Source organism: Nestor notabilis, unplaced genomic scaffold (genome assembly GCF_000696875.1).
Source record: "Nestor notabilis isolate BGI_N333 unplaced genomic scaffold, ASM69687v1 scaffold32433, whole genome shotgun sequence".
Lineage (NCBI taxonomy): Eukaryota > Metazoa > Chordata > Aves > Psittaciformes > Psittacidae > Nestor > Nestor notabilis.
Window position 1 is genome coordinate 1,984 of NW_009922057.1, and position 26,171 is coordinate 28,154.

At 36.6% G+C, this 26,171-nt stretch overlaps 1 protein-coding gene across 1 annotated transcript in view; it reads right to left on the reverse strand.

Moving 5' to 3' along the window:
- Positions 1-1,706: 1,706 nt before the first annotated feature.
- Positions 1,707-26,171, reverse strand: part of PLCE1 (phospholipase C, epsilon 1) — a gene marked incomplete at its 3' end in the record, with an annotated part of 104,471 nt that continues 80,006 nt past the window's right edge. The window contains exons 5-23 of the mRNA XM_010011431.1: positions 25,183-25,441; positions 24,290-24,498; positions 21,726-21,764; positions 19,389-20,055; positions 18,707-18,889; positions 18,285-18,402; positions 17,753-17,912; positions 12,363-12,485; positions 12,142-12,278; positions 10,973-11,211; positions 9,880-9,941; positions 9,574-9,739; positions 7,495-7,602; positions 6,940-7,056; positions 6,701-6,859; positions 5,551-5,674; positions 3,425-3,466; positions 2,543-2,667; positions 1,707-1,824 (exon numbers count right to left, since the gene is read on the reverse strand). Coding sequence (XP_010009733.1) covers positions 1,707-1,824; positions 2,543-2,667; positions 3,425-3,466; positions 5,551-5,674; positions 6,701-6,859; positions 6,940-7,056; positions 7,495-7,602; positions 9,574-9,739; positions 9,880-9,941; positions 10,973-11,211; positions 12,142-12,278; positions 12,363-12,485; positions 17,753-17,912; positions 18,285-18,402; positions 18,707-18,889; positions 19,389-20,055; positions 21,726-21,764; positions 24,290-24,498; positions 25,183-25,441 — 3,155 coding nt within the window. The remainder of the gene's footprint in view (positions 1,825-2,542; positions 2,668-3,424; positions 3,467-5,550; positions 5,675-6,700; positions 6,860-6,939; positions 7,057-7,494; positions 7,603-9,573; positions 9,740-9,879; positions 9,942-10,972; positions 11,212-12,141; positions 12,279-12,362; positions 12,486-17,752; positions 17,913-18,284; positions 18,403-18,706; positions 18,890-19,388; positions 20,056-21,725; positions 21,765-24,289; positions 24,499-25,182; positions 25,442-26,171) is intronic.

Consider the following 26,171-nt stretch of genomic DNA (forward strand, 5'->3'; position numbering starts at 1 on the left):
GACCAGGGAGCACTTAGGGAAGCCTGTGTTACTCAGGCTAAGATAAGTGAATGTAATGGTTCTTGTCCTTCTTTATAGTCACAAATCAGTTATTAATATTCAGGGACACAGGCAAATGTAAACACAGAATAGAAACATATGAGATACATAAATATAGGACATATAAAATATTTACACCATTGATCAGCCACTGACATGAATTCTGCCCTCCCTATTTCAAAGACTCTTGCATTTCCTGAGTTGGTTAGGAATCCAGTTAACAGAGCTACAAAGTCTTGGATCAACCAGCCTTGTTCTCATTACTAATGGACAGTATCTGCACCCTCCATCTGAGCAGAGGAATCCAGTCAGTAGCTCATGGAAGTCTACTATCTTGCAGAGAAGGCAGAATTCGCCTCAAAAGAGACAAAATTTGTTGGAAAACTTATTTCTACAGTTTCATGTGTTCTGTGGAAGAAACCCATTTTCTTAATTCTTTTATTCATGTGCCCTTTAAAGCAAGAGGAACAAATCTGATAAGCAAAGCAGATATTTCTTTTATAACTGAAATTACATTAAAAAACTGAAATACTTCGAAGTTTTCTTAGAACACCAGAACTACTTTGTGTGTCAAAATGCTTGGAATTACCTACGCTACCTCTGTTTAATCTTGAATATCATTCTTTAAAAGAAAATATTTTATCTGAAAGGTATCTCATTGCAGATTTCATTAAAAAGAGTATCAGATTTTAATTTTTAGAAGTTATTATTTTTACAAGTGACACCTACAATTCTTAAAGTTATAGAAGATTATAAGAGAATGTGTCTCCATTTTTCAGCTTGTTTATCTTGCCTATTTGACACTATCCTATGTTTGGTTAGCTTCTCTAATCTGATTATAGTTCTATTTGTATAAGATCATGGTTTGGCAGAAATGCTGACTTTTCCACAGAGAACCAATCCACTAAAAAGCAGATTTTTCATTCAAAACATTAAACACATCAATAAACAATAAATTCTCAATTTAAAAGTATTTATGTACACAGTATGAGCCAAAATATACCCAACCTCATGTTTCAACACTGAACAAGTAACTATCAGTGACCTCTTCAGTTACTCCCTCTCCTTTTCCTCTGCAAACATTATTCTTCCTACTGTACAAAGGAAGACCCTCCTATTTCCTTAACCCTTTCCATAAAGAGTGTGTGTGACTGTGCAATCGGCTATTCTCACCTACTCCATGAAAAGGCTCCTTTATCCCCTGCAAATATCTCCCCTCCTATCCACTTAGGATAAGAACACAAGATGCACTGTAGGCAAAGGTGAAACACACTGAACTGAGGTCACTTAAAGACATGTGACAACCACTTCCTGCAAGGTTTTAAGAATATTTTCATTCCTAATTCAGTAGGTCCTTACATGGAAACTTGGAACTCTTAAGATAAAGCTTTCTGTCATCTGGTGTTTGGCAATGAAGCAGTTGTCTAAGTTGTGAAGACTGGCAAATTTCACTTTCGTAAACATTTTAATATGACAAACAGTATGTCTTCACATAATTTATGAATACTACTTCTCAGCCAGAAGCTATTATTATGTAGACTACCAAATCATCAAGAAAAAAGCTCCTCGACTACTTCAATTTGAAAATGCTTGTAAGAACTAATTCAAAACATAATGTTTCCAAGAATAAGAAAGTTTAAAGCAATAAAACAGGGCAGTGTACTTACCAGGGAACTTTACAGCTTGACAGTAAATGACAAGATCTGACAGCTCTGGTGCTATCTGTCTGCTTTCCTTCTTATTTTGTGGAAGGTAGAATTCTTCTCCCAGCTCCATGTCATAAACCTATGTAATAATTCCAAGAACATAGAATAATAAAATTATTGAATGTGAAAGTACTCTTGCATATCTTACTTAACTTTTCAAAATCTCTCATTCTTCCTACAAGGTTTGCTGTCTTCACTTAACACATCTCCCTGGGCAGGTTTTATGCATCAATACGTGTTACTGATACTATGGTAGTGTGCAAAGCCCTTAATCAGAGTCAGTTCTACAAACATTTAAGACAAAAAACAGCTGTGTTCAGGAGAAACTGCAATTTACTACACAGCAATGGACTTGTTCGTTTGTCAGGTGATTTAATAAACAGTAACATGGCTATCTGATATCATAGTGTAGTATTTTAAAGTTATTACAATACACAAAGATGCTGAAGATGCAGATGAAATCTGCAGTTTCATTGACATTAATTGAAATTAGATATCTAAACAAACGCCTGGATCTCGCTTCAATGAATTCTTTCACTGAGAGCAACGACAGTTAAAATTTTCAGCCAAACAGTCTGTATATACAATAACCTCTGAGGACTTTCCCTGAACAGTATGATGAGTGTTTGTTCTATGTAATCTATTTCCTCTGGTGTGTTTCCATGCTTTCTACTATTTGTCTTCATTAAAACACATTTACCATCTGATGTCTCAGTTACGTAAACTGCTCAAACCCTTTTGAAGTTGGTTATATATCAAAGCGTGGCTGAGAAGAAAGGGGTAAAAAGCAGAACTACCTTTCCTTTATTATTGTAAGTAGCACAATCAGCCTTCTTTATTCGTTTGGCAGTCTCTTCATTATATTCAAACTGCAGTTTATCACTTGATAATTTATTCTCAGGTCGGTCTTCAAGAATGTTATCTAAAAATTAATGGTATTTTAATAAACATAAAGCCAAACAATTCCAACTGGAAATTTAATTTGAATTAACAGTATTTGTGGACAATGCTGTGAATCTTATTTGAATAACCAGATGCCAAAAAAACGCATTTACTGGTCAAAGCATTCCCTTTTAGTAATAACTTTCTACTTTAAAAATTTAATGGTTGGCTTTGGTTAATATTCTGCACTTCTTTAAAAGCCCATCCTTTTGTGCTCATGAGATCCTTAAAACAAAATCATTGAATGAATTAAGCTTGCCATCTGACAACAACTGATACTCCTGAACAGCAGAGAATTGCTTGAGTCCAAACATGATTAACCATATCAAACATATACAAGTCTTTGGACAGCAAGTTTTCACTTTCCTCGCCTTATATTTACCATGAATAAGTATTTTTTATATCTATAGAAACTCTTCTCCAAAGCTACATATTTATCAGAGAATCATACACTTACTAATTTGGTCTTTCTAGACCAAAATATTGCAACTGTCACAAAAGGAATGGTTTTATTTCATTCCTGATATTCCTGATGCTTTGACCAAATTGTCTTGATGCATAACCAGTGTCAGACATGCAGCCTTCTAACAGTTCCTGACCAGTTAACAACGCCATATAAAAATATGCGTTTTTAATGTGAAGTAGAAACCATATTTTCACACTGTCACATTTAACAACAGGCTGGAGATGCAGTGCTGATTTCATGCAGTTAAAATGCTCAACCAAATGGCCTTTACCTTCCTGGCTGTTAGGAGCAGGAGAAGCATTAAGGACATCAGCTACAGGGAAACAGAGTCAGAGAGGGAATAAGAGTAAAGGAAATTAAGATTTACAGCCAGAGAAATGAAAATTAAGTGTCAGTTGTAAAACTATTAGCCTTACACAATCCTAATGCAACAGTAAGGAAATAAAACTGAAAATCTTTTAGAAAGTTTACAGACCATTATTTAGATTAGTTTTGCTAAAATAGTAATATAATTAAAGATCCCAGAGAATAATCATTGTAACAAAGCAGTAAACCATGCCACAGATTCCTTCATATATTGGAAGGTGTGAATGTTTCTTGCTAGCTTTGGATTTCTCGAACTTTCTCCTAACTCAAACATCGCTCAAACATGACTTACTGCAGTTAGCTCGCAGTGTTTTCCTGGCAAGTCTGTAATCAAAGACCTGAGTTTTTCACAGCAATGTACACATGCTATCTCCACCCTGTCCCACACAATGGGTACTCTCAAGTAGCCAGTTAGGCCAACTTTCTAGCAAAATGCAACTGAAGGCAGCGCAGGCACTAAACTCACGTATTTTCATATTAGCACACATTATACTGCTATCCCACAGGCAGTGTCAGGTCCTGAACTGCATTTATTAATTTTGTTGACTGTTTTTAAAATCATTAAACACAGATGCAAGTAATGTAAATAAAAGACCAGTTGGAAAGAAGTCCTGTGCCACAGGACATGCTTGATTCCCTATATCATATTTGAATACAATATCCATTAGATTTAAAGGTTTAACAAGCACAGTGCTTTACTGTTTTATCAGAACATGCCCAGCTGTATCAGATGGTATCAAGGTATCAAGGGTCCATTTAGCTGGGCATTCTCTTTCTGACAGTGGCAAGGGGACATGCTGTTTAAAGAGAGCATCCAGCCACCAGTCATGGCCACCTCCCCTTGGTCAGTTTTGCGGCCCGTTTATGGAGTTTAACAAGGATAAAGCATTTACCTACCCAGAGAGCTTGGTATTACTTGTACCATCCCTGCTGCCTCATTGGGTAAATGCACTGTGATCTACTTTGCTATATTTTCTGAAAATTACCAATTAAAAATAACAAGCATCCAGCTTGTTCAATCCATGCATGGAGGTTCTGACAAATGTCCTTTATTGGAAGTCGAAAGGATTAAATATTCCTGACTCCAGCTGTTTGCTCTGCCAGAATCTACCAGCCCACAGCAAGAGAAGTTAAAAAAGATGCATGACTTAATCTCAGTCACCTCAATGTGGCACATTCTGTCCTTCATCTGTAGTTGAATCAAATGTGTCCGACTGAACTGGAGAGCTAACAAAGTAGTGGAAGTTATTAAGTGCAGTATTTTTTATCACCTTTAGCATGTCAGTCATTACAGCCAATATATAAACTGCTCATAAAGGTGGATTTATGCTAGCCTGCCAGTTCCTGAAGGCTAGGGTAGCTGAAGCATAGACAGCACATGAATTAACAAGGCAAGTCAGTGAGGCAAGCCTTGCCATTTTTTCACTGGGCAGCTAAAGCTTTAATAAAGCTCTCTTTACTGAATAAGCCACAGACAAGCCAGTGGCTTCACTTGGGTTACACGGCTTTACGCATGAAGTGAACAGCTGATGCTGGAAGTGTAACTAAAGTAGGTTCTTCAGGAGTCTCTGGGATCAGACAGTAACCAAGGAGAAGTTTGGAGAATCTGCATCTTAGGTCAACTTAATGGCAGTCATACAAATGCAAGGGCTAAGCCTGTCGTGAACTTTGAGCTTTCAGGTGTCTGAACTCCTTATGAAAGACAACACAGGTGAAGGTAGAGTACACTATGAACACAATCATTTTTTGATAATATAAATAATACAAAATATAAATAATAAAAACTACAATTTAGCATACACTGTATAGTTGAAACATCTCATAGTTGGAGTTAAAATCACACTCAAGTCCTCTACATCTACACAGTCAAATTATTTTCAAGGTATTATCGACTATTGCACCAAGGACATTTAGCACATCTTCCTCTCAAAAGGTAAGATCAACTTACCTACATCATTCCTGAACTAGAATATTTACATGCCTTATTGCTAACAACAGCACTGTAATAAATAAGCAAATATATACTGTTACCATCAGAGAGAGATTCATAGTCATAGTCGTATTCATCCTCTTCATCTTCTTCCTCTTCATTGGTTGGTGTGGGGTTGCTAGCACCATTGCTAGCCTGTGCTTGCATATGTGCCAGCTGGTGAGCCTACAGCAACAGAACCACTTATTACATTCTTGGTAAGTATTTTTAAGAAGCAGAAGGGTTTTCATCACTGTCTACATCTTATTTTATTTATATGAGAGCACTGAATATATATAATGAGAAATTAGTAACAGTCTTAAGATCAAAGTAAAATACCATTTTAAGGGTTCGAATATAAAGAAAACTTGTATTGGTAGAAAAACACTCAGTAAGATATGAAACCTAATTAATTACAGGAAAATGTCCACTCTGCATGGTATTTAGATCAAGACTGCCTTTTTCCAGCCTGAAGAATCTTGTCTTGGAAACAGTTTAAAACTTTTTTAAAAGACAGAGAATGTCCGTATACTGGTACAATCAATGTGATTTACTTATTCTAATACAAGAATTAAATTCTAATTCAATTGTGTTTACATTTTGGGTAAAAGCAATTAGTGTTTAAGGATTCAATCTAACTGCTGCCTAACCACAGACATGGTTAAATGGAGGCTACCAGAGATGGAGCCCTAATTTTTAGAAACCAGAAAAATTCTCAGTTAAGTGTAAGCACTACCTGAATAGCACAGACCCCTTGAAAAGAGAGTAAGAAAGAGAGTATTTGCCTGGCTTGAATATGAAAAATGAGAAAAGCAGAATTCTACTCAAAATTACTGCATGCTGTATATATACACACATGCTCGATGCATATCACTGTTGTTCAACAAACATGAATAGCAAATGTTATAGCCTCTGAGTGAAACTTCATCTGCATTCATCACATAGGACATGTGATGCTAATCAGTATACTATGAAGTATTATAAAACCAAAATTCAGTAAAATTTTTTTAATGCTGCGTCTATATTGACTATCTGTCTTGCCTACTTCTTTCAAAGTGTTGCAATCCACTTGCGAGTGTTGCAAGTGAGTCTTCCAAACATGAATATGCATTATTCTGCTGTACATAGTGGAATAACAAAAACTTTAAACACAAATGAATTGTTTCTAACAGAAGTTAGGTCTCGTTGCTTGCTATTAAGGAAGTACTTCACCTTTTGTTTCAATATATCCACTGGTGTTTGATGAGCTTTCAGCTTCTTGTTCTTCAGTAGGATTTTTCTTTTCAGTTGGCCAGGTGATGGAAGCATGGGATCATCAGAAAAGTCACTCTCAAATAAAAACTTTGTTACCAGCTTATCTCCAAATACATTCTGAAACATTGAGAACATGTTATTATATTATGGAAAATCCCAAGGCACGTGCTTAGAATAATTTACAACTCATGGCCTACCTTGAAAATTTCAGCCATCTTTCGTTGCTGAGGCAAGGAACAGTGGTTTTCTATTGATATGATAATTGGCATGTCAGAGGTGATAAATGCATTGCGATCAATAGCTTCCACTACCTCCTGTGAGAAAGAAAGGTCATTGAAAGAACATGTGATTACTTTGCAGTATTCAGTTAACTTACAGTTACTTGAAAGGAGAGAAAGGAAGGCATCCCTTTTCCCCTCTAAGAAGAAAACATCTACAATTTGCTTTCAAAACAAACTCCTCAGATCAGCCTAGCATCTTATTACAACAGAACTGGTAACAGCTACTTCTGTTAGTTATGTTGACAACAAAAAGACAAAATTACAGTATTTATGCTACAAAAACTAATCTGAAAAGCATAATGTTTACAATTGAGAAGTTCCTGTCTACATAGTCTATTGTTCATATTCTATTAGGATTTAGCCCTAGTTTTTCCAGTAGGCTAATTTTTACCTTCAGTAGAGAAAAAGTTACTGATTTTCTTCTGATTTTTTTTTTTGTTTGTTTGTTTCTATGTGCAATTACCAGCATACCTTAAAAGAGATCTTGGTAGTAAGAGTGTGCCCATGATAAATGATAGGCATCCCATCATCGCCATCCCAGCAGTCTAATTCTACACTTCTGCAGCCTTGTAAAAGAACCTACAATGCAATTGAACAGTGTAAGCACGTGTAAGCCACAGTCTCATGCCATCAAAGTCGAAGGCAGACACTGCAGAGCTAAATGAAAGCTGAATGATTCAGTGAAAGTCCCGGGAAGAGTAATCTCTCTGGAATAAACATAACCCATAGAAGCTACAGAACCCAGCTAACTGCATTGCCTAGTATCCTGGGTTCAGCTGTAAGAGGTATTTTTCTCCTTAGTAGCTGGTGTAGGGCTGTGTTTCTGACTTTAGCCTAAGAATACTGCTGATAACATTAAACCACAACACCTAGGTTGAGAAAGAGTGGGAAAATTTAGAAAGCATTTATGTTCTTAGGAGAAGTACCATAAAGCTTTGAAATTCTTGGTATCTTACAGGACACGCGGAATCTGTTCGCAGAAAGTGACTGGTCCTTGATGTATAGCTTGATTTTCTGAGGGAGATAAACATTTCCATATTTCTACCTGCAAAAGCAGCTATAAAGGAACATGGCAATTTATTCCAGGTTGTTACCAGGAGAACTTATGGGCATAGCATCTGCTATGTGCTTGCCAGTTCTTTTTGTTGTTTTTGTTAATTTTTTAAGTAGAAGGTAGTCTGAAAATAATGTCCTACAAACAATTTTCATGAGGATACTTAAAATGTTCCAGGCCATCTTATTTAATGATATTAACCTAATTTACACCCATCTACCCACCCACCCATCCATCCATCCTTCCTTCCTTCCAACCATCCACTACCCACCCTTTTTTATTTATTCATTTATTTAGTTTATAAAGCCCTACTTGCTAGAAGACCACCGAAGAAAGAAAAGAGGAAGAATGAAGAAAAAGACAAGCTAAATCATCTGTTGGCAGTCCAGCTTATTATTGCTATCAATATTTAGCATGCTTAGCATTGAAAGAGTTATCTGGATTACAATTAAATATTTTAATGAAAACAGAGATCTCTACAATCAAAACCATTTCCAGCAAAAACATTCATGAGCAAAGGAAAATAATTCAAAACCTGAATAATTTTATTTCAGACAGTTGTGTCCATAGTTGGCACACCACCACTTCTGTGAGAGCCAGACACACTGAGCCAGAATAGAAGGCTCCTTCTCTTCTGACAACAGCTACTTGAGGGACAGGAAGAAATTTTTCTGCATCATGCAAGCTTTGGAGCCAGATGAGCTGTATCTCACTTCCCATCTATTACCAACACAATACTCACATCACTGTGCAGTGCTACTACAGGAACCTCCTTTGCAATTGCATTATTCTGTGCAACAGTGTTTTTCAGGCTTTCCTAACACAGCCTCACCCCATGCTTTATAACTCCAGGCAAAGCAGCACATGGGACACCAGATAAGCCCTTCTTAATGGTGAGTCATTAACATTTAGAGTAATGAAAACACTACTCACAGGAAGTTTGATGCCTTCTCTAGCATTTGGTAAATATATAGACACATAAATATACACACACACACACACACACACAAATAAACACAGAACCAAAAGCCCTAGGGAGAAATTGTTCTTTTCCTGGTGAACACCGATCAGGCATAAAGTCTGAAAAACTGAAGAATATTCCTAGAAGAAATGTTTTTAGAAGTTATAGCTCCATTTGAAATTTGTCTTTGCAGAGCAATGTACAGTATTTGAGTAGTGTTTTTGACATCTGAATGAACTAAAATATTAGATCAGTCTTTCCTGTGGGAAAGTCTAATCTTAGTAGGTTGGGTCAGACCGACTGGTGTCTAAATGCTATGAACCTCAAACTAAACCCATTTTTTTGCCTTAGCAAAGGCATTTGAGCACAAATGTGCTCACAGGCAGCTTTCCCACACATCATGTTTTCCAACATTTTGCAAGCAGGGGTTTAGGACATTTAGATTTTCAAAAGCAAAAAGGTCATGTTTCTGCGACTTGCCAGTTGAACAAACAAGTTCATGTTGAAAACTACACAATGATCCAATCTTGCATACCTGGCTGTAGAGCTCTACAGAGGACTCCCCTTTAAGCTGATGGCCAGTAAGGTAAGTGTTGTGTGAGGATTCTATGAAGTAATACGACAGCGGAAAGTGCAAGTCCTCAGCATTCTCTTGTGACTCATCATTTTTAGAGGCAAAGTTATCTTTATCCATCAAAAATCTAGAGGTGAGAAGATGTCAGGAAATTTTATGCTGTGCTGAGTATTTTGTGACTATCATGCAAACATCAATACACTCATGTCATTTTTTTATATATATATTTATACACATGTATATAAAAATTAACACATAAGTAATTACCTTGCAAATCCTTCAAAAGATAGCAGCCCCTGCTGGCACATATTCACACTGGGTTCAAATTTCTATAAAAAGGAAGAAATTTAAGAGATATATAATAAAAATTCTTATAAATAGGTATTTTTCATATTTTTATAGTGTAGTCTGCTCACCAAACTAACCAGTTAGTATGTAAAAGCAGTCTCTTTTTGTGGGTAACTACGTGCCTCCAGTATACTCCTGCTTGTTTTGCAAATCACTAAACAAGCATACTAAACTCATAAGTTTAAATCATAAAATCATTCAGGTTGGAAAGGATGTTGGGAGATCACCTAATCCCACCTCCTTTTCAAAGCAGAATCAGCACTTAAACTGAAATTAAAAAGGATCTATAATCAGGCATCCTTCTCCTAACTATTGTGCTTAAACGCAACATACCACCATCTCAAAATAAAGAGACTTGTATATGCTAACTTGAGGTTTCTTTAGGATTTGCAATTTTTTATTATACTTTTTATTATATTTTTTTGTTGTATGTTGATAGCTGAAATATAATTTTTAGCCTTTGTTAGCTGCTAAGTGGAGCTTAACTTTGGAGTGTATTAATTATGCATGTTTGGAAGAATTCAAGATTTTCTGCATACCTTCTAATCACTTCAGCCATTGTACATAAGGGAATAAAATGTTCATCTTTGACTTGGAAAAATTTTTATAATAAAATAAAAGTGTGTGGAAATGGTGCCTTTTATAGTTCCAAATTAGGGTTAAGCTCTATCAAAGGTGGTCACAAGGAGAAAATGATGCACTATCACGAATGCTTTTCCCAAGTGGTGACATGCCTTTCTGGATAAAGCACACATAGCCAATAAAACTGTTTATTTACATGATTTTTTTTTCTATTTATGGACATATTTACAGGCATCTGCACAATTTTATAGCCCAGAATTAAGATAGTATTAAATTTTAAATTCAAGTAAACTGTAGCAACGATATCAGCATGAAAAGAAATATTCACACAGATGTGCTATTCTGGCTACAAGGCAAACAATGCTAGTGTTGAAAACAGAAGTAAGAAGACTTCAAGTAAAAGGAATTGCAAGATATTTGTATTACAGACCTGGATAATACTGAGGATTTCATCATAGGTGCAGTGTTCTCCTTGGCAATTCACTAGGAAGTCGTTCAGCTGCTGGATTCCCACTCCAAATATTCCTAGCGATGTGCTTTCAACTCCAGTACCATTGGTTACAATACTGGCAGCAGCAATGGCATCAGATATTTGCCTCTGGTTGTCTGATAGTTGCTGCCTGCTCTTAATGAACAAACCAAGGTCTGAAACATTCCTAGTCAATAAATCTTAAAAGAAAAAAAAAAAAGGAAATATAAGCTATATAATTAGTGTATTATGTATACTGTATAGAACATAATGTAATATATACCACACTTGAATATCTATTTTAGCACTGATATAGTAAATTAGAACAAACCCATCTTGTTTCTATTCACAAGAAGGATAGACGAAAGAGCATGAAGCATGTATGACAACAGTAGGAGTGGATTATAAATACTCAATTATATAAGCAAAATCCTAGAACTTTTAACATGGATTCACAGCCTCTCACACACTGTCATCCAGGACTCTCCTGCTTCCTCTCTGTACCACGTACAGCCTCAAAGCCTTTCCTTCAGTGTGTACAACCTCATACCCTTCCTGTGCAGTCACTTTTTATCTTCTTCCAGTCCCATATGCCAACTGTACTGTACCCTCCCCATAGGCTGCTAGGTGGAAAGGCTGTTTTCTTTAAATATGCGCAAATCTCCAGACTTAGATTATGGTAACAGGGGAATAAAATGGGACAGAAGTTTCCTTCCCCCTTGTTCCACATAAAGCAGATGTACTAGGAAAAAACAACCAAATGAGACACAGGGCACAGCCTCCTCATTTCTCCTTCCTACATTTGCTCAGTGTTTTAGCCCTTACAGAGCTCCTGCAAGCAGATACAGACCCCTGTGTTGGGCCCAGCTATTCAGCAACAAGTTTTATGCCCCTGCTATACCGGTTACAAATATAACTGGCTAATATAAAGCAGGAATCCCTTTCCTCCCCTTCATTTCAGAACAAAGAACCTATCTTACATCCTGCAAACTATGTATTAGTGGAAGTATGGCTGTAATCCTCTACATAAACTTATAATTGATAGTTCTTTATGAGACTAAGACACTTTTCTTTAAGGCCAGTAACTGAATCTCAGCAATGTAGCAGCTGTATTTTCCATTTTAACAAACCTAAATCAGGCTGGAATCCACTGCTATTTTCATCAATCTTCAAATTCGTGTAAAGTGGAGCAGGTTCTAAACCAGATCGATTGCAAGGCACAGCATAGACATCGAAAAGGTCTTTCAGATCCTTGCGGCTACGGACACTGTGAAAAGAGTTGAAAAGTTCAAGTTTTACTCTTTTATAAACATAGATGAATGAGATCAGTACAGAATAAAATGTATTTTACCTGAAAGATTTGAAGAGCTCTACAAATTCCACAAAAGTCATGTTACTATCAGACACCATGAAGTTCTGAAACCCCTTCATTCCTCCTTTAACACGGCCATGCCAGCTACTGCTGCTCCATGCACTAAATCAGAAAAAGACTGCTGTAGTTTGGTTTATTAAATTCTATTCATTGAAACATTATGCATTACTGCATTAACACTTTATTTGTGCTCTCCTTAATGCATTTATTACCAATATCTGGAAGAAGTGAATAACGCAGTATCTTGTAAGATGCATAATGACAGTTTGTACCTTCTTGTTTTATAGCAGCTATGCCATTCCCTCAAGACAACTGCAGACTTTGCCAGAATTAATAATGCATATGCATGCTATTTAAAACTCTTCCATGTGCAAAAGGAGCTGATGCAAATGGCACAAATGAAAGCATTCTCATTTTCTCTTTAAAGAAAACAATGCCAGTATTCCTGTAGCACAGGCTGTTTATGAGGTTTGTTGAAGATTTGTTAAGGGAAAAATAAAACACATATAGAATTCCTTAAAGCTCTGTGCTGTCAAAATAAAATAGTAATATTCTGACTGTATATGCAAGAAAAACATTTTTTTTCCTTATGCACCTGGGGTTTCTTTCATATGTTGAAGCATTGAAGGTGCAATTTTAAGCAGCACAATCCTCCCCCTTTCCTGGTACTCAACCCTCACTGTTTCCTAGCCCATGGGTTTCCCAGATACTTCCCCAGAACAGTCAGGACTACCATCAGGTAACTCAAAGACAGGTTGAGCTACAGTCCTCCTCTTCTTTTAGGCTTGGACAATAGCTTCTGGAGGCTATTTCATTCTAGAAACAAAGTTCTAATGATTTCCTGCTTTCAGCTTTTGGGGCTGACGGAAGGAGAGTAGACTGGAATTTCTTGATAGCAAAGGCAGAAAATGATCACAGAAACAACTAGCTGTTTGGTGCTAATTATCTAGTTGACTTGAGTAATACCAAGCCCAGCCAATTTCTTTATAACTGAACTTGTTAAACGATGTGCAGCTGAAAAAACTTTTTTGAAGCAGGACCAGTACGATTCAAAAGCCACATCCCAAAATCCTTAGGCTACTACAGAATTTACACTAGTAAGTGTAGTTAGGCCCCAACTTGAGCTATCCCTTGAGTAGTATGAACAAACCCTCAGTGAATTTCATGTACTAATTTCCAATGACAGGCTGAGCTCTTGAGCCTCTTCCTGGGCCTAAATATCAATGAAAATCAACTGCAGGAATGGGATCTGCCTGCACCAGCATCCTGAAAAGGGAGGCATCTCGGCAGGCAGCACAAGTATCAAGAACTGTCTAGTTTAAACCATAACTAACTCCAGAAGTTACAGTATTTGTTTCAAAACACCAGAGTAGGTGACCAGGTGTCAGACTTTATTGTGACTCTCTGTAATGTTCAGTCTACAAATCCATTAATCTATGAATTCTGCCATCAGGTTCAGTACAAATAGTCCCAGTTCCAACAGCTGTGATGGAAAAACAGGACCAGCTTGTCCCATGTTCCTAAAGACATCTGCAGTCACCTGCTGCAGGCAGGCAACATTTTACATAAATATGCTCGATCAGATTCCTCAATTCCCTCCTGGCCTGGGATGGATGCATGCAATTGAAAGCAGAATGTAATTTAAAAGTACTGAAAAACACCATCTCCTTCACAGTTGATAATGTTCAATTTGTTTGACATCACTGTGGAAAGTACTGACATATTGCATATAACTTTTTTGCAAAATCATTCCTAACATTTTTATCAGACAAGAAAAATAAACCATGATGAGGAAAGTCTCTTGACTCCAGAAAACAGACTGCAACTGTAGAGCACTGAGTGGAAGACTGGCAGCAGATGGTAATGGTTAGCATTTCACTGGATCTGATTGCTAAAGAGCAATCCACATCGTTCCACAGGTAATGAGTACAAGTGGTCCATTTTTTTTTTACAAAAACACCTAAGAACCCCAACAACAACCAAAGTAATTGGTAACAGTCTGGATTATACCTGTATACAGCTAATGAGAGAGGCAGTTTACTTTATCTTCACAAAAAAGCCCCCCTCTCTATTTTTCCATATCCTGTTATCTGTTTCCCAGTGGTGTTACCACGCTTTCCCCTGCTTCCTCCACCTTATACGTGGCACTAGATTTCCAAAGAACTTGGGATCTTGCTGGAGGTACATCTGCTTTTAAAGAATGGCAAAAGACACCTGCAGGCTACCTGTGTTTGGAAATTATCTGGACATCTGGGATGTGTAAGAAATTATTCTCAACAAAAACTATTTGTAAGGACGTCAGGAATATCAAGGTTGTGAGTTATAATGTGTAAAAATACCACTTTTCACTCTCTACATATAAGAATTACTATTATTTCAAACCAGTGATAGCCAGGTCCTCCTCTTTTTAAATTGCTATAATTATATTTAGATTTTTTTTTTTTTCACTTGAAGAAATTTTATTTTATTTAGTGCTTCTCACTTGTTGGGGACATTGATCTAATTTACTGGTCAGGCAAATGTTCATGCACATATTATATGGTAAGAGAAAAAGAACTAGAAATCTCTCTTGCTCTCCTCCTCCAGACTGCTGCACTGCAGCTAGCAATCTTTTGTTACCAACTGAGCTTTCTGTGCTGTGAAGGCTCTGCTCAGTCCGGAGGGACCCTCTATTCACCGACCTCCTAAGCTCTGGGTTCTGTGAGGGATCATGCACTCACTTAACGCACAACCAGCTCATGTCCAACACCACTTCCAACTATGAAGCCTTGTCAGTGTTTGAGTCTGAATCCAGATGCTAACCTGAATTAATAACCTCTGTTGGCTGTAATCTGTGCAGAGCCACACAAATGCATACAAGCACTCCCAGTGGATCCTGTATTTCCTAGGTTATTTCATTATCTGGGTCAGACCAACTTTCTGTTCCTTTGGAAAATGGATACTTCATTTTATCTTAATTTATGATGGTACTGACAAAACTGGTCAGTTATAACTAAGTATATAACTTGAGTTTTATGAGACTGCAGAATTAACAATAAATATGGAGCAAAAAGAAAGAAAAGATGCCTGTGTTCAGCCTGTGTTGTTTCCCAAGCTTACCTTGCTTGTATATCACCACTGTTAAGGGCAGCAGCTTCCAGGAAGAACACTGTGCTGCTTGCAGTCTTTCATACTACAGCTTGTGGACCACTGTCAGGTCTGCTCCTCCATCAGTTACATCTACTCTGCTAAAGGCATCCATCCTGCCACGTTTTCTGAGCGGTGCGGACAGTGCTCTGCACTGCCCAACTATTGGCTCAGGTCTGGTTTGGTTCCCTACAGTGCTTGACTGTCTCTAAGATATCATTTTCATTTTTGGTGTGTGTTCTATCTGAAGTGGCTGAAATAAGCTGTGGCACATACTATGGACCGACAGATTGCCATTTATTTTATGTAACACAAAGCAATAGGACGTGCCATGATTGGGAAGATTGCTTGACAGCACAATCCTTGCTGGAAGTGTCCCCTACAAGACAGTATACTGTAGGTAGTTTGAGACTGAATAAGCTCTCCATCCATACTATCCAATTACTGAAGTCTCTGGAGAAAATATTCCCAGAACTGCACCTGAATGCCATCTTGGAGGTAACCAGCTGGTTTACTCTAAAAGAGATCCCAGGTTTAAATTAATACACACATAGCACTTTGCAGCAAAGCAGAGAGCCAGGTACTCGACAACTTAGACTTACTGATCATAGTTGAGGCACAAGTGAGAACTGGCAAGCACAGTTCAGACCTATCAAGGGTCCAAAGGGTAAATATGAAGACTAAAATTCTCTCCAGTACTCCCAAGTCTCTTAACGGCTCAGGAAAACTGGGTCAAGGCAATGGATAAAGCACGTAATTCTGTTCTGAGGAATTTCCTCAGGACAGATGAAACAGCCATACAGCTGTATGCTGAGGAAATTCTAACAAGAAGGGTCATATCAAGTTGGGGAAAACTCTACCAAGAAACGCAGTGGAGTTTCCACACAACTTTGCCAGGGAAAATCTGTCATAACTCAGGGAGGCTCATAGTGCTAAGCTGCATGGGGATCTGTACAGAAACCCAGGACTGAGAGGAATTAAAGGAATATTAGCTGTCCTTCCCCAGGGAATGTAAGTTCTCCACTGAGCTTTTTAATCTCATTTAGAGAAGAACAATTATTTTGGCATAAACGCAAAAAGCAGATTTGCAAAGCAGAGAAGCATTTTCCAGAGGTAGTAAAGCAGCATTTTCTTCAGTTTAATGTAAAAGAAAGCTGTTCCAACCCTTCATAAAAAAGAAATAAATGTCTTACAGAGGTAAATCCTAGTCTGGTGTGTTCATCACAAGGTTGCAAATGACAGTGAAGAACAAAAAGACATAGTAATGAGTCTCAGAAAGCTGTTCACAGGTGGCTCTACTCCTTACACCTACTGCCAAAGTTTTACATGTGAAAAAAAAAAAGCCCTAAGAAATACACAACATACACCATCACACAAAACATGTTTCTTCAAAAATAACGTTCTCCCAGCAGAAATAATCTCTTCTATTGTTATCATTGCCCTCCTGGAAACCCAAATTCATACTCATAAGCACACCTCTGTGTTCATTCTGGTAAAAGGCACAGGAAGGCCTCTGTTGAGTCTGTTTTCTAGCATGTCATGAACTACCATCCACATCCCTGACATATTATCATTGTAATACTATTATTACTACAACTACTACCACCACCACCATCAGTATTTCTAGAATTAATACAATAGTGTGCTATGTCATTGCACAACCACAGCACAACCTTCTGCACTACTTAAGTGACACAAAAAGGAAGGATGTTCAATGGGGAGAGGTCTGTAAGAGAAAGATTTCAAATCTGTTCCTCCAGTTCCCCAAGGCAGTACTACAACCATCACCAGGAATGTCAGCAAAAGTTAATACTCCCCAAGGTAGTAATGACTTGTGCTGAGAAACCTTAGAACTTCAGTCCACACATCTATAACATTTCTATTGATTTTCATTATACAGACGACATCTGTAACTATGTTTTGGTGCAGATCTGGAGAAAGAGTTAAACTCCATATCTGTGTAGTTTTGGAACAGCATTCCAATCTGCTTCTGTAATAGACAGAAACTGAAGCACGCTGCTCAGGGACTTGCTACACAGCCATCCTCAGATTCATGGTATTTCAGCTTAAATGTCTGAAAAACACATTGTTCTACAATGTGTTTTAGATGTCTCTCAAAAGGCTAGTACATTTCTGGCATCGTTTTTGTCAGATTTTGTCAGTTTGGCCTGAAAACCACATTTGATGATAATTAGGTAACAGTAACTTGTTTTTTTAAATCAAAGCACTGCTTTTATCCTTACCTAGATTGACTCTTGTTTGAAGAAATTACAGGAGAGGACACTGGTCTTGCTGGTGAAGACGTTGTAGCTCCTAAATTAGGAGATCCAGATGCTGTTAGAGAGTGAGCTCTTCTTGATGGCAGGTTGTTAGATGGAGAAGCATTAATAGTAATATTCTGATCTATGGAGAAAACAGAAGTTTGCAGCACAATTACAACATCTGTCCCAATAAAAATGCTTTTGTCCAAGACACCTATATCACAATTCATTAAGGTGTAGTAAGACACTAAAGGGATTCTAGATTTGCCCCAAGACAGTCGAAAAAGATACATTCTGAACAACACTTATATACCCATTTCATCTGAATGGAAAGGAAGTGCTACTGAAAGTAAATGAAAGAACAACCACAAGCAACTACAAAAATTAAAAAGTTTATAGCATTTACAATTTCAATGCAAAAGTAGTTTCGTATTATAGAAGTATTTTTAACACCATAAAAAAAGGCTTTGAGCAAAACTCTGAGGGATTTTAAGTACTGAAGCAATATATCTACCTTGTTCTTCTTGTTCATCAAGATCTTGAGGATCTGAACCACTTCTATTACGATATTCCTTAGAGCTTTTTGCCTTCCGAGTTGCCATTTCATCATCAGTGGCCTCTCCACTTTCACCCTAGAAATAACAAGCACCATACTATTTTATCTTTATAGTGAGGTAGCACCCAGAGGTCCCAAAAAGATTCCGTTTCCCTGCTGCTAGCCCCTGCACCCACATGTCCTGAGAATGCTTCAAGCATGGAAAAGAAACCTGAACTATTGGAAACAACAAGCTCAAAACCTGAAACTGCAATAAACAGTTTTTAAATTATCATCTAACTTTTCTCTGGTTCAGAATACAGTTACCTACACAGTCATTTGTAAGAAGGAAACAAATCAGCCAGATAAGCACAAACTACATGAATAACAAAATCTTCTACCCTCATGAGTACTTTTTTCTTTTTCTTAGCTGTGCTTATTCCCAGAGTGTTGTTTCTCTGTACGCTAGGTTTCTCGGTGCTTTTGGTGAGAGTTCCTGTGCTTGTGTTTCTTGCACTCCATCGTCTGCCTCCAAACAGTTCAACAGCCTGAGCCAAGGTTGGGCCTTCAAACCTTCCATCCTCCTACAAAAATTCTCAGCGTTAACAAAACAAGAGAAAGAACAGACACATTTTCTTAAGCAATAAAATAGACATCTCTAAGGAACGAATGAAAGACAAAACATCAGGGGGAGGCAATTTTTAATTACTGCATGAGTATCAAAGAGCTTTTTTGTTTGCTATTTTGGCAGGTTTTTTGGCCCTAACTCTCATCACTCAGTATTTCAGAACTGTTTTCAAGTTCAGGCATTGCTTTTTCTTTAATAAAATACTTATTCCAAAACTCCAAACATACGAAGAGCTTCATAATAAAAAAAGGTTTAACTTCAGTGTATTGAAAACATGCAAGGTTTGACAGAACATTATGTGGAGAATCAGATCATACTTATTTAAGCTGTGTTGAAAAGTTGGAGATTTGGTTCTCATTTTTAATTTTAATTTAGTTATAATAGAAAATAATTACTCTACATTAAGTTGTTAACATTTCTGAACTTCTCTTGTACAAAATCACAGCAACTTTTACCTGGTAAAGGCTGACATACTGTTTCCGTAGCCACTGTAGTCTCTGATCAGGGAATCTTCTCATTTTTCTTACAGCTTTAGTCAATTCCAGCAATCCATCATACAGCATTCTGGCAGTATATTTTGGAGCAACAAAGTGCAGCAACTTATTATCAGTAGTCTGAAGTCCATAAAGTAGTGTTATACCGTTTTCTTCAAGGGACATATTACAAAGTTTATTTTGAACACACACAGTGTGCATATCAATGCCAGAGTGTCCCATGTATACAGCCTTGGCTGAAAACAAGTCCAAAAAACCTTCCACCAGTCCAGTATTACCAAGAATCTGGTATTTACCAAGCTCAGCAGTATTACCCAGTACACTCAGTTTTGCCTTCGTGTTTGCAGGGCAAACCGTTGTGGGTTTTGTCCAAGTCAAAGTACTATTGTCAGGCTGAAGCTGAAGAAAGCAACGTGCTGAGAGATGTGTCTCCTGGTCATAATGAATGACGGTTGCCCCTTGTTGCATGAACTGATGGACATCAGCCCGGATAGATAACACATACCAGGGAATGAGTTCTATTCCATGGCAGAAAGCCTTTTGCTGCTCTTCTGTTGAACTAGTGTCCCACTCCTTCAACTGCTCAAATATATCACTTTCAGAATCTGAAAGATCTCCAATTATAAATCTGTATGTGAGTAAAAATAAGAGATACATCTTTAGTGACACATGTGCTTATTTATGCTCTGATTTATGAATATATTTCTGGTGTAAATTAAAAAGAATACTAACAGCACCTTACAATTTGGATTTATAGGAACATCTGTAGATTGTACAGTATTACAATGTATATTATTGCAATTTCAAATTAATAAGTACATGCTGCTACTATTAATTATAACTCCTGTAACAATATAATTATATTTTCTTATATAATGTTTTCCCAAACATTACATTAACAATAAAAAGCCTCCATGTGGATCTTAAAGCCATGATTCCAGTTTTTAAATCCAAAGCATAAGATTGCTTCAGTTGAAATATCAAGTACAGTATATGGAATCTGTTAGCAAGACCTAATGGATTGAAGACCGGACTTCTAATCTCCACTCTATTACTGCTTTAGTGTGGGGACTTTTCACATTATATAATTCTTTGATTAACACTTGTAAAATAGTGGTTCAAATACATACGTTCCTCACAGGAATGCAGCAAGAATTTGATCAGATACTTCCCGTTAGAAAATTTAATTTTACTTAAGCAAAATATTAACATGAAACTTGCATGCACCAACCAAAATTGTTGAAATATCTTACCATAATTAGAAACAGTAGATATGGAGCAACAATCAACAATACTGAACTAATACATGAGGTAGTTTAAATAACTTTTTTCATTGCAGAAGCTTCTAACATGTATGAATGCAAAAATGTTCAATATTTTGATACTGCTTTAATGAACATAAAAAAGAGCAATCTGTTCCATGAAGCAGAACAAATGAAGCACATTTTCTTAAGGCTATCTGGCCAACAAAACCCAAACCAGCTTCCTCTGCATATTCTTCACGGCATCTTGCCCTAATACCCTGACTACTTCCTCTTCATATCATCACGTACTCTCAGCTCCTGCCCATGTCCTATGAGCTGAGCAAAACCAATTCATGTTGTGACTTGTTCCAAGTCACATAAACCATCTCCCTAAGCTAAACAGCATGGAGAACCATTAGCTCTTCCTCAAGTTCTTCTCTAACCAGGGCACTAACTGACTTTATTCCATATATCAACTCTAATGATTCCTCTATGAATTTATTAAGCAGTGTGATTTCTACTTCTTTCTCCACCAAATTCAGCAAAAAGTGGCCAACAGACTAAGGATTTATTACTTGTCACTGACAAAGGCACAATAACTGTATCAGCCTTAACTGTAGCTCTATTTCCTTAAGAAATCTTGCTACAAATAAAGGTCATGCGTTATAACTAAGCTGGTATAAACTGTCTTACCAGACACATTAAAATATTTACCTGTGTTATATAAGATTAAGATTTTCAAAGTAAACAAACAAGGAAAGCAGCTCTTTCTCCCCCCATGACCTCAAAACAATCAAATAAATCTCTGCAAAAATGCTAGAAAATGTATTCTGAGACTGGATGTGCACGGCTGGAGGAGTCTAGTATAGTGGAGACAGAAAAGGCAGAGCTTTGTTTATGCCTTAATTCATATTTGATAGCACTGGCATACTGCAGATTAAAATGTACAAGAAGCAGGTAAGTCAACAACACACACAAAATCATGCAGAGAAACATATCTTTGACACAAGCTGCCAAAAGCGACACAGCTATCAAGTATTGAGAACACACTCACAGAACTCGGTTCGAATCAGCTTTCTTTACATGTGCTGCACTGAGATGCAAGGAAATGAAAAGGAAGAATAAAGGAAACATTAAAACAGATTGCAGTTTTAGAGGGGAAAATTGCAAGGGATATGAAAAGCAAAAAACTTGAGGTTTTCCCCTATTACTTTAAAAGGTATTTACTGTAATTAGGAAAGCCTAAAAGTGAAGATGAGATGAGGCTAATATAGTGAAGCATCAAAGTTTACCGTATCTTAATAGGCAATTTGATTAACAATTCTATAAAAACTGTAATTCAAACTTCTTTGTCTTTTCCTGTCTATCTGTACTTATTTGAGAACTGTCAAGACAGAGTTCTAATAAAGATTAAAATTTGATATTTTTCTGGCATGTACAGAAATTCAGGTCACTGATTACAGAGTGATAGTTTATTTGCTACCACAATTGGGAAAGTAATTATACACACTAACACTGATTTTATTAGATGCCTTTCATTTTCTTCAAATCAAACTAATCTACCAGCTTTGGTGGGGGTTCATGTTCCACAACGTTAATCCAAATCAGCAAAGGGCACCTTGCAATTCTAATGTAATAAGAAACATGTTATACAGTGTATTTTTTTGCCTTTTTGACCACAATACTACAATTATCAGCTAATATCTAATTGTTATATAATTTGGATTTTATAATACTGTATACAAATATGACTTTTCTCACCTAGGTTTCCTCATTACAACTTCTTAGGTATTCACAGCATTAAAATAAACTGAACATTGCAGCCTCCATACAACAAGGACAATGAACTGTGGCCCTTTTGCTTCTGCAGCAATTTGCTCGTGTGCCTCACCCAGCTGTCTGAATGCCCAGGGAAGAAATGGCAGGTGAATAGGGAATTTCCAAAGTCTAGGAGGCACTTGAGCTAAATCAATACTTCCAGAAGTATTTTTCTACAAGTCATTATACATTATTATACATTAAGATCAGTACTATAGATAATAACAACTGAGTAGTTAGTAGCCTGAAACAGGAAACACAATTTCAATTACCTATCTGCCACTTTGTTCACTTAAATTTTAAACTTTTTTTTCAGGGGTTTTTTTTTCAGTATTTTCAGTTATATTAGTTTGGGTTTTTTTTTTTTTTTTTTGCATTGAAGTCCTACTTTAAAGTGTAACTTACTAGTTTATATTTAAATAAAAAGCATAACTAATTACTAAGTACTGATTTCATAAACACATAACAAAGAAAACTTCATCTTTTTCATACTGTTCTTTTAGATTCAAACTCTGCTCTGTTCATCGAAGTGAAATGTTTATTTCCCTAGCTTATTCTCCATTTGAACTGCTGTAAGCTGATTTTAAAGCATAATTATTAATAAAAATAATTCCTGGAAGAATGTCTTTGAACTGAAGTAAGTCAAGAGACAACATAAATGGACAGAGAAGTGGGTCTGTCTTTCTTGGCTTAATCTACCGCTCCACTTTCCAGAAGCAACTAAAGCCAGATGTGAATAATTCTATTAGAAATCATTCTTTCAGGAAATAATGATTATTTATTTGAAATGAAATTTAGAACTGCATGTTAATTAAATAAATGCATTTAAAACAGGAAGATGGTAGTTCCTTCTCAGGCAGGCACTTATTAGATTTTATGTGTAAGTAGCTGAAATATGTTGGATACTTCTGAACATGTGGGTATTTCTGATTCTATCAATAAAATAACTCAAGCAGTGACCTAAGCATGCTCTTCTTTGCAAGCCATCACCTAATTTTACAGGGCTTCACCTCTGAACAGTACAGTTCTGTTACTTAATTTGAAATTATTCTAACATGGTTACTTAGTTTAAACCCACCTATGTCTATATGGGCTGCAACTTCACCGCAAAGCAACATTCTAGATTAAGTGATCTCTTAAACTTTGCATTTAACATATTTCTTGCTAGTGAATAGTACAGAATATACCACATCTTTGAAGTGAAAATCTGAGATTATTGAACATTTGGATTTTTTACAAAGGGCACAATTAAGAAAACTTTTATGCAAAATAGCAGGACTACAGCAACCTGAAAATTCAAAATGTGTACTGACTTGTAACTCTTTTCTGGACATAATTCAAAAGCCTTAAATGAACATGCCCTTAAAAGAAGAGGTCTTCTGAAGGATAACAAATAACCTTTCTTCTGAAGTGGGCAGACCGCTGCCCAAGCATGCAGAATGTAATGTTCTGAGCTCTGATAACGGATATGTCCTGGTGCTATTCCTGTCACCACAGATCAAAATTGTCATCGTAACTGTGGATTTTTAAAGGTCTATGTGTAAGACGAAAAGGATTTACCCTTATCATGAGAGGAAGTAATTACATCATGAAGGAAAATAAAACTATGCAGAGAGTTTCCTAGCATTTGAGTATCAGATACTTAGCATAACTGCAGGGGAGAAAAGTTCTGAACTGGAAGAGGATAAAGGGAAGATGTTAAAGTCGACCTTCTTACTAAAAGTGAGCCCTGGTGAAAGGAAACTAAAGATTAAAACCATGAAATATACAGGTGATGACAGAAAATAAAATGAGACCTACTGGTACCGGGTTTTGTCCTTCAAAGAGTTTTTTCTTGAATTACTCCCTTCACTAAAATTGTCTTCACCCTCTTCAGATTCCAAACTGCGATTGCAGCTCCGAATCGTTTGAAAGATACTGTTTGCTGTTGATTCTTTTTCTGGATTATTTAAACCATCTTGGCCTACTCGTTGCAAGAAATTATCTTGTCCACTGTAATCTGAAACAAACTAGAGAGACCTAAAAGATTAGTATAGTAATAAATAGAATGTTGTGTCATCTACTTCTCATTGGAAAAATTTTTACAAGAATTAATATTCAGCATATATTTCATATTAGCTTCTAATGTGATTTTATACCTACTTCCAACCCTAAACAGACCAAATCACTGCACAAATCAAACAACATAAGTTTCAGTAACTCCTAAAACTTAAAAAGTTTCAGTCTTAATCTTTTCATCTAACAGGGGCATTTTTCTTTGAACCAAAATTATAAAACTCAAAGGAATTGCTTCTTTTCATGGATGAAAAGCCTGATCCACCGAGCTTCTGAATTCCATTTTTAAAGAACTGAAAACTTTCCAATTCCCAGTGAATTAAGCGGAAGGTCAGAGTATTTAACAGAAAGTAGTTACATCTTTAAGGATTTACATACTGACAAACACGATCCTTTGGTCCTAATTTTAATTTCTGAGTATTTCAATAGTGAACTAGATATAAACAACCAAATTTAAATTGCTACACTAACTATGGGAATTAAACTGAGGTCCATGTAACTCAACAGTGGTAACAATCTGGTTTAGAAAAATTTAACTAGATTATGTCTTTGTATAAAATAATAAACAATATAAATAATATGAAATGAAGCACTGGATGGCTATGAACCTAACCCTTTAGAATATGACTCTCACTTACCTCTAATGTTTCATTCTGGGAGTTATATCGTGGACAGAGTCTGATAAGGCTTGATGCCCCGTCCAAAACTTCACACAGCTCTTTTAAAAATACACCGCAGAAAGGAACAACTTTACAGCCTGGAATATTGAGTGCCCGGTTAACCACTTTCCTGTATTCAGATGATGACTCATGTTGTGCCATAGCATCTTTCAGACTTCGCATGGTTTCAATATCAGACTGGTCCATAAATTGCCACATTTTTAAAACTTTCCTTGACCTATTGCAAAAAGAGATCGTAACATTTATTAAAAAAATTCAAATCAATTTACATTCAAGTTCAACACCCACAACATGTATGTAATAGAGGATAGAGGAAATTATTATCATTATTCAGAAATGAACGAATGAAAGCAAAGTCGTTATGAGAATTCTGGCTAGTGGATCATTGTTCTCCTTTGGAAATATTAAAAAAGAAAACTAAAAAGGAGAATCAAGTAGTCTGACCTACTGGAGTAACACTTGACATTTTAATAAAAGCTCAACTGCATAAGACATATGTTTATTACAAATTTCTTTAGTTGTATTATGAAAAATCCATAAAGTTAGCAAAAGTTGGATTTTTAAAATCAAATTTATTTAAAATAATTTGCATTGATTTTGTTTTCCCATTTCTCTCACAAAATAAATTACTTATTTTCATGGAAATAAGTAAATCAGGACCATGTTCCAGCTCTCAGGCACTCATGCAGTGCTGTAGATGAAGAGAACCTTTGATTTCAAACAGAAATAGCTCCTTATGCTCCCTGAGAATAGTGAGTACAGCTGGGAGTTTTCCCACCTTCTAACTGTATGTCTGTAAAATGATAATGGCCTTTCTACCCATCCCTGGCCCCAGATAAACCAAAAGGTCTGTAGAAATGCTAACAGTAGAACATCCTTAACCCCCCTTTCTGCCCCTGTCTGGGTAACACTGCTAAGCAGCACTAGTTTTCCTCTCCTCTCTTTCC